This window comes from Geotrypetes seraphini, chromosome 1 (genome assembly GCF_902459505.1).
Source record: "Geotrypetes seraphini chromosome 1, aGeoSer1.1, whole genome shotgun sequence".
Lineage (NCBI taxonomy): Eukaryota > Metazoa > Chordata > Amphibia > Gymnophiona > Dermophiidae > Geotrypetes > Geotrypetes seraphini.
Genome location: NC_047084.1, coordinates 461,739,128 through 461,754,867, shown reverse-complemented (window position 1 = coordinate 461,754,867; position 15,740 = coordinate 461,739,128). Strand labels below are relative to the sequence as shown.

The 15,740-nt window shown below is 46.4% G+C and overlaps 1 protein-coding gene across 3 annotated transcripts in view; it reads left to right on the top strand.

The window, feature by feature from the left end:
- TFE3 (transcription factor binding to IGHM enhancer 3) overlaps window positions 1–15,210 on the top strand; it is a 101,876-nt gene extending 86,666 nt beyond the window's left edge. For all 3 annotated transcript variants that reach the window (XM_033923001.1, XM_033923004.1, XM_033923002.1), the window contains exons 7-10: window positions 8,687–8,743; window positions 8,958–9,033; window positions 12,844–12,991; window positions 13,114–15,210. In XM_033923001.1, the coding sequence (XP_033778892.1) occupies window positions 8,687–8,743; window positions 8,958–9,033; window positions 12,844–12,991; window positions 13,114–13,503 (671 nt within the window). In that variant the 3' untranslated portion in view covers window positions 13,504–15,210. The remainder of the gene's footprint in view (window positions 1–8,686; window positions 8,744–8,957; window positions 9,034–12,843; window positions 12,992–13,113) is intronic.
- The last annotated feature ends 530 nt before the right edge of the window (window positions 15,211–15,740 follow it).

Genomic DNA, 15,740 nt, shown 5'->3' with positions numbered 1-15,740 from the left:
TACAGGGTCATCCCCATCCCGGGATTTGATAAACCCCAGTTGCCACATGAGAGCCTTCTAGTAGAATCCACTCTCAAGAAATCTCATGGTTCCAGTGTCTATGCCTCCACCCCTCCTGGCAGAGAGGGTAAAACAATGGATAAATTTGGAAAGCGCCTATACCAGAATGCCATGCTGGCTAGCAGAGCCAACAATTATTCATTTCATTTTTCTTTTTATATGAAATATCTGGTACAACAACTTTCTGCTCTGCAAAAGTACATCCCTGAACGCAAGGTCCCTTTGTTTCAACAACAAATTTCCACCCTCCTTCAGCTCAGGAAGTTCATGGTACGCTCAATCTATGACTCCTTCGAGCTCTCCTCCCGTGCCTCTGCTCTGGCAATTGCTATGCGACGCCTTGCCTGGCTGAGAGTATCTGACCTGGATGTCAACCACCAAGACCGCCTTGCCAACGCGCCCTGTCTTGGTGATGAACTTTTTGGGGAGTCTCTAGATACCACCACACAAAAACTTTCGGCTCATGAGACCAGATGGGACACCCTCATTAAGCCTAAAAAGAAGACTCCGCCGACACGACCATACAGACCTCAGTCTTCTTACCAACGTCGCTTTTCTGCTAGGCCGCTGAATCCTCCTCAACAGCAATCTCGTCGGCCTCGCCAACAACAGCAACAACACTCTCAGGCTCGCTCGCAATCTCACCAGACAGCTAAGCCTCTCCCTCAAACTAAGCCTCCTCAGCCCTTTTGACTCCTTTCTCCAGGGCATAGCCAGTCTCCAACCCTCGCTGCCTCTGCCTCAACCTATCGGGGGCCGCCTCTCCATCTTTCTACGACGCTGGGAGGCCATCACATCAGACCTGTGGGTTCTAAACATCATCCGTCACGGATACTCACTAAGGTTTCAGACTCTTCCTCCAGACCATCCTCCCGTAGAGTCTGCTTCTCACTCCTCCCAAACTCCTCTCCTCCTCAGGGAGGTCCAATCCCTCCTCCTTCTCAATGCCATCGAAGAAGTTCCACCAGACCAAAGAGGTCAGGGATTTTACTCCCGCTACTTCTTGGTACCCAAGAAAACAGGAGATCTTCGTCCTATCCTCGACCTCAGGAACCTCAACAAGTGTTTGGTCAAGGAAAAGTTCAGAATGCTCTCACTTGCCACACTTTATCCTCTTCTGTCTCAACACGACTGGCTATGTTCCCTGGACCTCAAGGAGGCCTACACTCACATCCCAATCCATCAGGCTTCACGTCGCTACCTCCGATTCCAGATACTCAATCACCACTATCAGTACAAAGTGCTTCCCTTTGGTCTCGCATCTTCGCCCAGGGTGTTCACCAAGTGCCTGATTGTGGTAGCGGCCTGTCTCAGGTCCCACAACCTACAAGTGTTCCCCTACTTGGACGATTGGTTGGTGAAAGCAACGACCGCTCCACTTGTGCTGCAATCCACTCACCACACCATCTTTTTCCTCCATCTCTTGGGGTTCGAGATCAATTATCCCAAGTCGCATCTGCTTCCCACGCAGCGCCTTCAGTTCATCGGAGCACTTCTCGATACCAACTCCATGAGAGCGTTCCTTCCTGCCGACCGGCACCGGACACTGCTTCACCTCTGTCGACAGGTGCTCATCCAACCATCCATCCCTGCTCGCCAGATGATGATTCTTCTGGGTCACATGGCCTCGACAGTCCATGTGGTTCCTCTGGCGCGACTCCATTTGAGGATACCGCAATGGACCCTCGCCAACCAATGGTCGCAGACCAGGGATCCTCTTTCTCATCCCATCTCTGTGACATCATCTCTTCAGCACTCTCTTCAATGGTGGTTGAACTCCTCAAATCTTTCCAGGGGCCTCCTTCTTCATCCGCCCCCTCATTCCATGATCATCACCACAGATGCCTCCCCCTATGCATGGGGAGCTCACATAGGGGATCTACGCACCCAGGGACTCTGGACCCCTCAGGAGCGTCAACATCACATCAATTTCCTGGAACTCAGAGCCATGTTTTATGCTCTCAAGGCCTTCCAGCACCTTCTCTATCCTCAGGTTCTTCTCCTGTGCACGGACAACCAAGTCGCCATGTACTACATCAACAAGCAAGGCGGCACCGGATCTCGTCTCCTTTGTCAGGAGGCCCTCCGAATTTGGACCTGGGCCACAGCCCACAATCTTTTTCTCAAAGCGGTCTATATCCAGGGCGAACAGAACTCCCTGGCCGACCAGCTCAGCCGCATCCTTCAACCTCACGAGTGGACCCTGGATCCTCCCACTCTCCACTCCATCTTTGCTCGATGGGGCACTCCACAGGTGGACCTCTTTGCAGCTCCTCACAACCATCAGCTGCCCCAGTTCTGCTCCAGACTCTACTCTCCACATCGTCTGGCCCCGGATGCATTCCTACTCGACTGGACGGATCGGTTCCTCTATGCCTTCCCTCCACTTCCTCTGATGTTGCGGACCCTGTTCAAGCTCCGCAAGGACAGGGCCACCATGATTCTCATCGCCCCTCGGTGGCCCAGACAACATTGGTTCTCCCTCCTGCTTCAGCTCAGTTCCAGGGATCCCATTCCTCTACCTGTGTTTCCTACTCTTCTTACACAGCAACATCAGTCTCTACTACATCCCAATCTGTCTTCGCTCCACCTGACAGCTTGGTTTCTCTCGGGCTGACCTCTCCAGAAAACCTGTCTCAGCCAGTCCGTCGCATTTTGGATGCCTCCAGGAAACCCTCCACACTCCAATGTTACCATCAGAAGTGGACCCGGTTCTCCGCTTGGTGTCTTCTTCATCATCACAATCCCACCTCTCTGGCGGTGGAAACTGTACTGGACTATTTGCTCTCTCTCTCCGACGCTGGCCTCAAGTCGACCTCAATCAGAGTCCACCTCAGTGCCATCACTGCGTTTCATGAGCCTATCCTTGGAAAACCCCTCACGGCTCATCCTCTGGTTTCCCGGTTCATGAGAGGCCTCTTCAATATCAAACCACCTCTTCAGCCTCCCCCAGTCGTCTGGGACCTCAATGTGGTTTTGTCAGCCCTCATGAAACCTCCTTTTGAGCCTCTGGCTACTACCTCGCTCAAACTTCTCACATGGAAGGTGCTTTTCCTCATTGCCATCACCTCTGCCAGGAGGGTTAGTGAGCTACATGCACTGGTCGCCGATCCACCGTTCACTGTTTTTCACCATGACAAGGTGGTTCTGCGTACCCATCCTAAATTCCTTCCTAAGGTGGTTTCAGCCTTTCACCTCAACCAGTCCATCGTGCTGCCTGTTTTCTTCCCTAAACCCCATTCTCATCCTGGGGAACAGGCTCTTCACATGCTGGATTGTAAGCGTGCCCTGGCGTACTACCTCGACCGTACCAGGGCTCACCGTTCCTCTCCTCAACTTTTTCTGACCTTCGATCCTAATCGTCTGGGTCACCCTGTATCTAAACGAACGCTGTCCAATTGGCTTGCTGCCTGTATTGCGTTCTGTTATGCTCGGGCCGGCCTGTCACTGGAAGGACCTGTCACGGCCCACAGGGTCAGAGCTATGGCTGCTTCTGTGGCTTTCCTCCGTTCCACTCCTATTGAGGAAATCTGCAAGGCGGCCACTTGGTCTTCAGTTCACACATTCACTACTCACTACTGTCTGGATGCCTTCTCCAGACGGGATGGACACTTTGGTCAATCTGTGTTACAAAATTTATTTTCCTAATGGCCAACCATCCCTCCTCCCTCTCTGTTAGCTTAGAGGTCACCCATACGTTAAGAATATGCTGCCTGCTTGTCCTGGGATAAAGCACAGTTACTTACCGTAACAGGTGTTATCCAGGGACAGCAGGCAGATATTCTTACGACCCACCCACCTCCCCGGGTTGGCTTCTTAGCTGGCTTATCCTAACTGGAGACCACGCACTCCTCCGTCGGGCGGGAAGGCACTCGCGCATGCGCGGTGCGGCCAACTAGAACTTTCTAGTTAAAAAGGTCCGTACCGGGGCTCCGTCGGTGACGTCACCCATACGTTAAGAATATCTGCCTGCTGTCCCTGGATAACACCTGTTACGGTAAGTAACTGTGCTTTATTAGAAACAAGATCCCTGGCCTTTGATGTTTTAAGTTGGGCCTGATGGTGTATGGTTCTACCATTTGGGAGCACAGATAGTAGGGGGGGAGGGAGGGTGTTTGGGGGGGAAGTTGGGGATTATAATTGGTTTTGAAGTTTGATTTTCTTTTTGATTATTGTGGAAGTTTGGTTGTTTTAAATAAAAATGTTTCAACACTAGACCTGGTCAGTGTAGGTGCTGAATATTGACCCCATTATCTTTAAGCTTCCATATATGATAACAAGCTAGTAAAATAGCTGTGCCAGTATCTTGTGGCATCACTACACCGATCTGATAATTGGTTAGTAACTAGTGTAACCTGGATTTACAGTAGTTCATGTGTTTTTCAGTCGTAACTCAACGCAAGTTAACCTTCCAATGAGACAACACATTTGAACATAAATGGCTTGTCCAAGATCACCAGAGGCAGCAGGATTTGAACCCTAGCTTCCCTGGTTCTCAGTCCAGCCTGCTCTAACTATTAGGCTACTCCTCTGTTTCTCAGTCTATGGTGTTTTCTAACAGACTTAAGCTTACCTAGCAGACAAGTGTAAAGAAACTCTTAACTTTCAGAAGAGTCAGTCTTAGCCACGTAATAGACCTATGCTGCCCTGCAATGGCAGAAGGAAGGAAGTCCATTCTGTCTGATTTGTGCTTGGTTTCTCTGCAAAGAAATGACTGTCTTTTACATAGTAACATAGTAAATGAAGGCAGATAAAGACCCAAATGGTCCATCCAGTCTGCCCAACCATATACGTTATATAAATTACCGTATTTTTTGCTCCATAAGACGCACCTGAACATAAGATGCACCCACCTGTAGAGGAGAAAAAAATCCAAGAAAAAAAATTCTGAATCAAATGGTGTGCCCTGTACCCTGTCCTTCCTCTGGTGGTCTAATAGTAGGCTGGGACAGGGTACAGGGCATGTCTAGTGGTGGGCACGTCAAATAGTAGGTATGTCTAGTGGCAGCCAGTCAGTCAGCCAGCCCCTGGCCAGAGCTAAGCCAACCAGCCAACCCACCCCCAAGCCAGCCAGCCCCCAGCCAACCTCAAACCAGCTAACCAGTCTCAAGGCAGCCAGCCAACCCACCCCCAAGCCAGCCATCCATCCTCCAGCCAACCCCAAGCCAGCCAGCCAGTGCCAAGCCAGCCAGCCCACAGCCAACCCAGCCCAAAGGCAGGAAGGCAGGTACCCCCCCTGGTAACTTTTTTGGGCATCCTGGCGGTCCAGCGCGCTTTCCATGCTCCTGCCTTGGTTCCCCTGCTCTCTTCCGGCAGCGGCACAGCGGTGCATGAGGCAGGCACGCGCTTTTTGCGTGCCTGCTTGGACCCTCCCTACACTCCGAATAGCTGCCTGCCAGTTCTCGTCCCTCAAAAAGCACGTGCCTGCCTCGTGCACTGCTGTGCCGTTGCCGCTGCTGGAAGAGCAGGGGAACCGAGGCAGGAGCATGTAAAGCGCGCTGGATCGCCGGGACGCCAAAAAGAGGTACGGGTTTTGTTTGGGGTTTTTATACATTCGCTCCTTAAGATGCACCCTTATTTCCACCCCCATTATTGGGGGTGGAAAAAGTGCATCTTATGGAGCGAAAAATATGGTAATCATTTAATTTAAATGTTCCTTTTTCTTAGATATTTCTGGGCCAGAAACCCAGAACTCTGCCCGGTAGTGTGCTTAGGTTTTATCTGCTGGGGTCTCCGTCAAAGCTCACTCCAGCCCATCTAAACCATCGAAGCCCTCCCCAGCCCATCCTCAACTGAATGTCCATATACGGGACACAGACTGTGCAAATATTCCCAGTACAGGCCTTAGTTCCTTCAGTATATACCCATTATTTTCTATTAGAGATCCTCTGTGTTCATCCCACACTTGTTAGAACTCTGTCACCGTTTTCTTCTCCACCACCTCCCTCAGGAGCGCATTCCATCCATCAACCACCGTCTCCATAAAGAATAATTTCCTAACATTACTCTTGAATCTACTACCCTCAATCTCAACGAAGTATACTCCCGCTGTGTCAGGGATTCAAAAACAATTGAATATTGTATTGCTGGTGTTTTAGAGTTGGTACGCTGCAATACAATATTCCGTTGCTTTTGAATCCCTGACGCAGCGGGAGTATACTTAGTCCCGCGAAACGCAGGCTGTGTCGGAAATGAATTAAGACAGCAGCAACAGTGCTTTTTAACACAATAAGAAAATAACCGCAGAGACAACAAAAAGATAAGTACAGTTTTCACTGTCACATGAATGAAATTGAAAATATAAGGTTTTGATAGCGGTTTTGATTCTGTGCATACAGTTTTGTGAATTGAGTGAAACGCACCACTTTAATGATTTTGAAATATGAAGTTACGCAAAAACAGCTTTTTAAAAAAATAAGGAAAAGTGAAAAATTAAATCAAAGTTTTTATCATTAATAAAAAAATAAATAATTTTGAATAGTATATTAGGTGGTAGGGGGACCCTAGAGCCAGTGACATGAACAAGAGCAAGTGAACAAGTTTGTTCACAGAACAACTCGCAGTTGGTGAATTAGCTCTATATTCTGAGGCTCTGTCCCCAGGATGGGAATTCTTCAGTTCACTTTCCTGTTATGCTAAATCCACGTGGGTTTTTTTGAATACTAGTTTCACTTCCTGTTACATTGCTTAGAAGTAAGTTGCTAATATTGTTTGCGTTGCTATCTTTACTACCATTGCATCTTGTTTTTTTTGCTGGGGGTAGCCTCCATAATTGTATTTCATACATACACCACCCCCCACCTTCTAGTTTAAATGTCTAGAAACATGTTGTCTAAATTCTCAACAAGGATTCTATTTCCTGCTATAGTAAGATGTAACCCATCATTACAATATAGTCTCTTGTCTTTCCATGTATTTTCCCATCAACCTATGTACCTAAAGCCTTCTTGACACCAGTCTTTGAGCCACCTATTGAAGTCCTCTGTGTTTTTTACTCTTTGCTCTCCCTTTCCATATGCAGGCAGTACTTCTGAAAAACCTCTGAAACGTTAGGGATCCCGAAGGGGCTATGCTGACGTCCAATATACATTATGGTGGGACATACTTCTTGATTATGGAGAGGCATTTAACTTATTTTTGAGCATGTGGACTTATTCCTTCTGCCATTATAGGACAATATGGACTTCTGCACATGCCCCCCCCCATACTATAATCTTGTTTCACTGACTCTAATCAGAGGAGTCTTGCTGTTCACATCCCTGTATTATCTTGTGCCAGCAGGTTCCTTACTCCTCTGTTCTTCTCATCCTTAAGATCTGTGGCCTAAGGATCTCAGGCCGGATGCTCTAAAATCGCTGTTAAAATCCTGTGGGGCACTGTGGTGCCAATAAATTGTCCAATTTGAAAATGGTGATCGATATTAAAACAATTTCACATACAAATGAGTTTGGCGGAGGTCCATCTGATCAGTTGTTAGAAAAGTGACTGACACACATGTGCAGAGCCGGCAGGGGAAGCCTGAACAAGTGAATGGTAGAGAAAGCTCAAAGCAGTCTCCTGCTGATCAGCTATTCAGGGCAAAAAGACTTTCTATTTTTCTTTATTCTTTTTAATATGGGCACAGATGGGAGGGCCCCTATGGGAGGGGCCTTAGGCACCTGGGCCAATCAGGGCCTTAGACCCCTTCACGGAAGGCCGCCATTTTGAAGATGGGCATCTCTCCTGCTGTTTTCTGAATAAGGTGCCAGGGGGAGGGAGGGGTCCTATTGGATGAACCAGGAGGAAGTGGACATCCTTCCTGCCAATGACCTTCATATTGGGTTAGGGTGGTCGGGGATATGAGAGGTTTGAGTTGCCGAGGCAGGAAGGAGTAGTCATCCCTCCTGCCAATCTTCATGGCGGTTGGGGGGAGGGAGACCCAGGGATATGGTTGGCTGAGGCAAGAGGGGCATGCATAAAACATGCCTTTAATACGTGTGTATATAGCCCTCCTCCCATATGATGATAAATGTTATTTCAATTTCTTGGCAGACCTGTTGGTAACACACTTGCCAGTACCTTGAGGCCTGTCAACACTAGTGATGTTAGGGCTTCGATCAGAGTGCTTGTTTTAATACTAATGACCTCATTTTAATACTAATAACTTTGTTATGCTACATTTGCATAGCATAACGGAGGCTGCAACGAACCCACGGAAAAGCCCGCGGTGAACCATTGTGTGCATCAGTGATTAAATTACTTTGATGCTAAACCAGTTCCGCATCGATTGTTTCAGGCACAGTGAGTTTAAAGCATCTGGGTTCCAGTCATTGCTTCATGTTGGAAGAATCCCATCTACTTTGCAGCTCATTGTCACAGTGTTTAAGGGTGTCTTTAGTTTTTCCAGTCTTTCTAAACTTTTACAAGAGGGGATAAAATGGAAGGAACTGGTTATTCATTGGGTAGCTACCAGTCTGAGGATCCATCTGATCTAGTTTTATCTTGTTAAATATTCCCTGAGAAAGGTGGGAGAAGGGGGTGTTCATTGTGTGAAGGGTGTACTTGCTGGCCTCACTACCTCTGGAAATCTGATGTGTCCCTCCTACTCCAGGCTTTCTCTTACCCTTCTCATCTTTATCTCTTACAGAACATGATGCAAAGGTCCTGATGAAAGAGCGACAGAAGAAAGACAATCACAACCTGAGTAAGTTGCCCTGGGGTCCTTGACTCTGTCACATTGTCATCTCTTTCTCACGCCCCTTCCTTCCCCACCACTTCATCCCGGCAATGCTGCTGTACTCTGTAAAGGGAGAGCAGAGGAGTTGCGACCCTGGATGAGAGGGCTTTAGTTCTCTACCTGCATACCTTTTAGGCGCTTCATTCATCCATTCTTTCTTTTTTATCCTTTTCTCCTGCAGTTGAGAGGCGTCGGCGGTTTAACATCAATGATCGCATTAAGGAATTGGGCACCCTTATTCCCAAGTCTAGTGACCCGTAAGTGAAATGCAAGGACAGAAAGTGAGCTAAGGATGTGGCTAAGACCTCCCCTCCTTCTGAGTGGGGCTTGCCTCCCTGCCTGAACTGTTCCATCCTTGGCTAAACAAGTTACCACATTCCCAGTCCTGAGGATTGCAGAGGACAGCATAAGTGAGGGTCACTGTTAGGACCAACAGCTGTCCTCAGGGCAGGGGAAACTGCTCTCACCATCCATATCAAATGGATTTAGTGATGCTCTGTAGTAATACTGAACCTTGAATGTGGGGAACACTAACTAGTCTTACAGACTTTTTTACAGCTCAAAAAGTGGAATGAATGGTGCATTTTCAATACTGCTGTAATGGTAACACCTAGTGGAGTCAGTAAAGGAATAAAGGATCAGACTCATAGGCCAAAGAGTGAGTGCTGATGACCCAAGAGGGGAAGTAGTGAATCTGGAGTCCAGCCTAGTGTAAAAGTACTTTATTGAAGTATCGGAAGATATATCACATCTAGAAGCTCAAGGGGACAGTGACCCAACACAGCTGCATGTCAGCAAAATATGCCTGCATCAGGGGTCCAGAGCCCATGTAGATGCAGTATTTATATATACAATGTCACTGAACTGCCCGATAACAGTCCAACAGCTGAGGTATATGTCTTGGCTTTATGCATCAGAGGTAATAAAAGTGTTAACAGTTGCATTCACTGCATGGAGCTGAGACATATGCCATAGCTGTTGGGTCTGTTATTGGGCAATACGGTGATTCAGCACATCACATTCACTATATGAATTATTTATATTAGAGAATGACACAGGGACAAATTTGTCCCCATCCCTACAGGAACTCAATTTCCCCGCCCCGTCCCCGTGAGTTTTGTCACTGTCCCTGCCCCATTCCAGTAAACTCTGCCTTAACCACACAAGCCTCAGACACTTATGATTTTTAAAGTGTTTGAGGCTTGTGCAGATGAGGACAGAGCTTGCAGGAATGGGGCAAGGACAGGAAAAGAACTTGCGGGGACAGGAAAATGAGTTCCTGCAGGGACAGGGAAAAATTTGTCCCCGTGTCATTCTCTAATTTATATCTTCTCTTGCTAATTACAGCGGACTTCAGTGGCCGTATTCTGTGCTATTTTCATACCGCACAGAATATCATCAGTCTATATTTTCATCTGTCCATTTTCAATTTCATCAATCCTTTTAGATTTTAACTTCTTCAGTAAGTATATAGTAATTCATCTAAGATTAAAGCCCGATATATAGTTTAATGCTTCAATCTTAGATGAATTACTATATACTTACTGAAGAAGTTAAAATCTAAAAGGACTGATGAAATTGAAAATGGACAGATGAAAATATAGGCTGATGATATTGTGCGGTATGAAAATAGCACAGAATATGGCCACTGAAGTCCGCTGTAATTAGCAAGAAAAGATATAACTAATACATATTGTGAAAGTGATGTAATTCATACATGTATAAAAAGATTCACTATTAAGTTATATTGGTTTATTTGCCTAAGTGGAAGTATGTATTTATTGTCAAATATATTTTATTGAGCTCAACAGAAAGAAGTACAGAGGCACAGGGAAATTCAGAAAGCAAGCTCGCTTTTTGACAGTATGAAACACAACATTATACAACCCCACAGTCCCCCTGTAAGCCCCAACAGGGATAAAGGGAAAGAAAACTGACCAAAGACAAATAACAAGAAACCTCCAAACAACATGGTGAGCACAGGATAAAACACAACCTACAATTCCCCCAACCCCCCCCTCTAACCCACCCCTTTCCCCAGTCCTCCTTCAAGCCCAGCCCAGAATATCCAATCAGGAAAATAAAACCAATATATGCAAAACAAACAACAGGTGTAGAGAGTAGTCCAAAGCAACAGATCAACAGTTCAGAAGGCGGCTACGTGCCACCGGAGTCATAGTGTTCCAAAAAGGCTCCCAGGTACGTTGGAAAGTACGTCCAAGTAGTGAAGAAAAATCCTGTACATCTCGATGTTCCCACATCAAAAGGGTGATCAGGTGACAACGCCAGAGCAAGTAGTCAGGACCCTCCACCTCCAGCCACTTCAGCAAAATACACTTGAGGGCTATCACTACAGTCCACCGGAGAAATGCAGCAGTCCCCGGACTTCGAGGGGAAAAATGAAGGGGAACACCAAAAAGAAACAAGGGGGAACGTTGAATAACAACATTCCAAATACTTTCAACAAAATGAAAAATAGCATCCCAAAAGGACTGGATGACGGGACAGGTCCAGAACATGTGTCCCAAACCAGCGTCAGGAGCATCACAGCGGGGACAAGTAGCAGATGCTCTGAACCCCGAAAGGTGAGCCCTTTTAGCAGAGATATACAAGCGTAAAACCAATTTATAATGCTGTTCCCAAAAGATGAAGTATGTATTTATAAAACCAGCATTTATATGGATTCTGGACCTCTGACGGCATATTTTGCTGAAACATGGCTGTGTCAGGTCATTGTTTTTGTCAACTTGAACTGTTGAATGTGATATACTTTCAGATACCTTATTAAAGTAGTTTTATGTCACATTAGACTTCAGTGTCACTACTTCCCTCAGGTCATCATCATTCATCGTGTTCTTGCAATATATTTAGTGGAGGTCAGCAGCAGCTGTAGCAGTATCTCTGTGTATGTCTGATTGGGTGTGAGACCCATACCATACCATATCAACTCCTGTATCCCGCAAATGTCAGCTAGGAATCATTGCGGCTTACACAATATTAGAATTGCTAAAGAGACATAGATATAACAAAGAAATTTCATGGAAGATATCATGCAGGGGACTGGAATGGGTGCAAGAAGAGAATGGGAGATTTGCTTTGCTGCTTTCTCAGGCACCAAAAAATCAAAAAGAGAGGCAATATAACTCACACAGTACTAAGCTGTTGAGTGACAAAAGAGAACATAAACAAACAAAAAGTCACTCCAAATGTATTGAATCAGAAAAAAAATCTAAAAATGTTCTTCTTTACTGTTTTTAGGAACTGTGTTCAGAGACATGAAGGCTATAAAACCGCCTCACCACCCAATCATTGCATAGTTCAATACAGTGTCAGAAGAATGGTATATATCTCTCTAGTTGATTACACAAAACCAAACAGGTTATATAGCTTTATCAATTTGGGTATGAAACTCTAAAAAGAATAAAACTTAGCTTTAGAGAATCGCTGGTTCCGACTGTTTTTGATACTGCGTCAGGGAACCGAAAAGCCACTGCTGAACCCTTCCAAAAAAGTGGGCAATGAAGTCTCATATATTGTTAGAACTCTGGTGCTAACTGCAAAAATTCATACCTCCGCTGGATAATGAGGAGGTACGAATTTTTGCAATTAGCACCGGAGTTCTAACAATATATGAGACTTCATTGCCCACTTTTTTGGAAGGGTTCAGCAGTGGCTTTTCGGTTCCCTGACGCAGTATCAAAAACAGTCGGAACCAGCGATTCTCTAAAGCTCAGTTTTATTCTTTTTAGAGTTTCATACCCAAAATGATAAAGCTATAACCTGTTTGGTTTTGCGTAATCAACTAGAGAGATATATACCATTCTTCTGACACTGTATTGAACTATGCAATGATTGGGTGGTGAGCCTTCATGTCTCTGAGCACAGTTCCTAAAAACAGTAAAGAAGAACATTTTTAGATTTTTTTTTCTGATTCAATACATATGGAATGACTTTTTGTTTGCTTTCTCAGGCACCGGCAGAAGAAGCATCCTAGGAATTAGAGAGGAGGGTGGAATTTGTGGTAGTGTGTTTGGGGTCTGGCTGATGGATTATCTGTTGTCTTGTAGGGAGATGCGATGGAACAAAGGCACAATCCTTAAGGCATCGGTAGACTATATCCGGAAGCTGCAGAAGGAGCATCAGCGGGCCAAGGAGATGGAGACCAGGCAGAAAAAGCTGGAGCATGCCAACCGCAGCCTGCTGCTACGTGTGCAGGTAAATGGGGTGGGGTGAATGGGAATAAGGACTCGCTGTGATCACAGGCTGTACTTGCATGTGTAGGAATAAAAGAAGGTTGCTATGTGCTAACTATAGTCCGTCTGTCTTTTGGGCTTCAGGAGCTGGAGATGCAGGCCCAGATCCATGGCATCCCTGTTCCATCCCTGCCTGCTGCCGATCTAATGAAGCAGGATTCTACAGGACCCAACATGCAAGGGGCAGATATGTCCTTCCTGCGCCCCCTGGCCCATACTGGTCAGGTCAGTGACTCCTCCTCTGCCCTGGACCTGAACACGCTGAACTTCGCGGAGGCCCTGGGTGACTTTCTGGATCCTGAAATGACCTACCAGCTGGGGCTGACTGGCGATTCAGCCATTGCAGACATCCTGATGGATGAAGCCCTATCACCAGTTGGGGCTGCAGACCCTCTCCTGTGCTCCCTGTCACCTGATGGGCGCTCCAAGAGTAGTAGCCGGCGCAGCAGCTTCAGCATGGAAGAGGACTTGTGATGAAGGCTTCTCTACCAGGGCAGGCAACTAGGGACTGTTTAAGAACTATAAACTCCCCCTAAACTACATTGAAAGCTACGGATTGTTCTTAAGCATTGCTGACCTGTCCACACAGCCACTGCAATCCAGCAGCTTCCTTCACCCTTGTAGGTCTCCCAGGCCAGCTGAAGCATTTCTAGAAAGCTGTCTGGGGCTGTTGGTCAGGGACGGAGGGCTAACTAGTCTAGTCTCCTTCCCCCCACCTACAGACTAAAGCTGAAGTGCCCACTGGAAACTTAGTAGCTAAACAAGAAGACTGATTTCTCGATCTGTTGTATGACTGTGGTTGGCCGCTGGAGTGAGTGCAGTGAAGCTCTCTGTAGAAGGATGGTGCACAGTGGCCTGTGATTTGATTTACCGCTGGAAATGCTGGCATTTAAACTAAGTCCAAGCCATATCCCTGGTAGAAGCTGGTCTCCCCGTAACCCCCTTTCTCTGAAACCTATGACTGTTAGCAGCTTTGTGTTAGGAGCTGCTTTGACTATGCAGAAGGGCAAGTGCTCGGTTCATTGATTTGGTTGCACAGTTTGTAGTAGCTTTGGGCTACAGGACCTAGGATCTCTTCACTCCTTTCTTTGCCAAAGCCTTGTGGGATAATGCAAGGCATGTGAAGAGGAGTTAGTATTTAGAGAGTTTGAGGATGTGGTAAAGGTGCAGAGCAGTTTAGCAATTCATCCTATTCTGACCCTAAAGGTTTTTTTTTTGTTCTTGTCAAAGAGGGTTTTTGGTCCAGTGCTTTCCTGTTTCTTTTGGTTTCTGGCTCAGCTACAACCAGCCTGTGTTGAGCTGCGATACCAAGAGCCTCCATTCACAATTAATTGGGGTATTTTTCCCTTTTTTTATAAACCCATCACCAAACCTTGGGCTCTCTGCAGCTACCATAAATCCAGTCTTTAGGCATTTTTGGTATTAAATGACACTTGGGACTCCTTTGCCCTCCTCCCCTCCTCCTCTGCAGGAGAGCAAAGGAGCTGACTCAGAAAGAAGATAGATCTGGAAATGAAATCCAGCTCTTTTCCTCAGCATTTACCTCTAGGTTAGAGAGTTGTGTGGGGTCAGAAATCAGACCCATCCCCACTAGAATCAAATCCGTCCCCGCAAGTATTCTCTTCCATCCTCGCCTGTCCTCATCTACTTCATAAGTAGTTATTCATTTAATTATTTTACTGAATTAGAGGCTCTGGTAGAGACCCAGTTATAAATAAGCAAAGACACATTAATTTCAAAATATTAAATGAGAAGAATACGTACTTTGTAGATGGATCTCTGCCAGAGCTCTAATGTAAGTATAAAATTTAAATACTTTAGCTGATGAGGACCCTCAAGGTACGTTAGTGGAAGACTTCCTTGGAAGGTGCCCAAAAAACCCTTTTACCAAGCTTGGCAGGCAGCAGCAACATCCCTAAGCCACAGATGCTGGCATCACAATGGCTCAAGGATGCTGCCAGCAACTGCTGCGCTTGGTAGAAGGGAATTTCAGCCATCTTTGGAGGAGGTCCACAGCTGGCTTTGCTTGGTGATCCCCACTGGCTACAGCAAATACTTCAACTCTGGAGAAATAAAAACAGAAATGCATTTCCTTTTCTGTTGAACACAATACAAAGACATATGCTATAGACATTGCCCAAAACTAACGTATTTCAGTCAATAAATTCCTTTTTTTACCTCTATTGTCTGGAGATTTATTTTTCCATCAAGTTAGTTCCAGTTTCTCTTTTTTCTGCTTTCCTGTCTTCTGCAAACTCTTCTTCAAGTAGTTGCTGTCCATTGGTTCCTCCTACCATGGCCCAGCATTTCTCCCTCCCCGCTCTCCCACTGTACAGCATCATCACTCTCTCCTCCTGGATCCACCTCCCTCTTTTTCCCTTTCCCACTCCTGCACAGCATTTCTTTTTCTCTCTTCCACCCTCATGTGCAGCATGTCTCTTCCTCTCTCACTGTCCACCGTTTCCCTCTCATTCCCTTGCAGCAAAGGGAGTGGGATCCAGGGTGCATCTCTCTCACCCCTATAGCCATGTCCAACATTTCTCCCTCTCTCATATCCTGGCCCTTCTACAGTATCTTTGGCCCTTCCCTGCCTGCCCCATGCCCAACATTTCTCCTTCTATCACCCCTCTCCAGCACCATGCTTTGTATCTCCCTTCATTCCTTCCACCACTATTCCTTCCCTCTTGCATCACTTTCCATCTATCCAACCC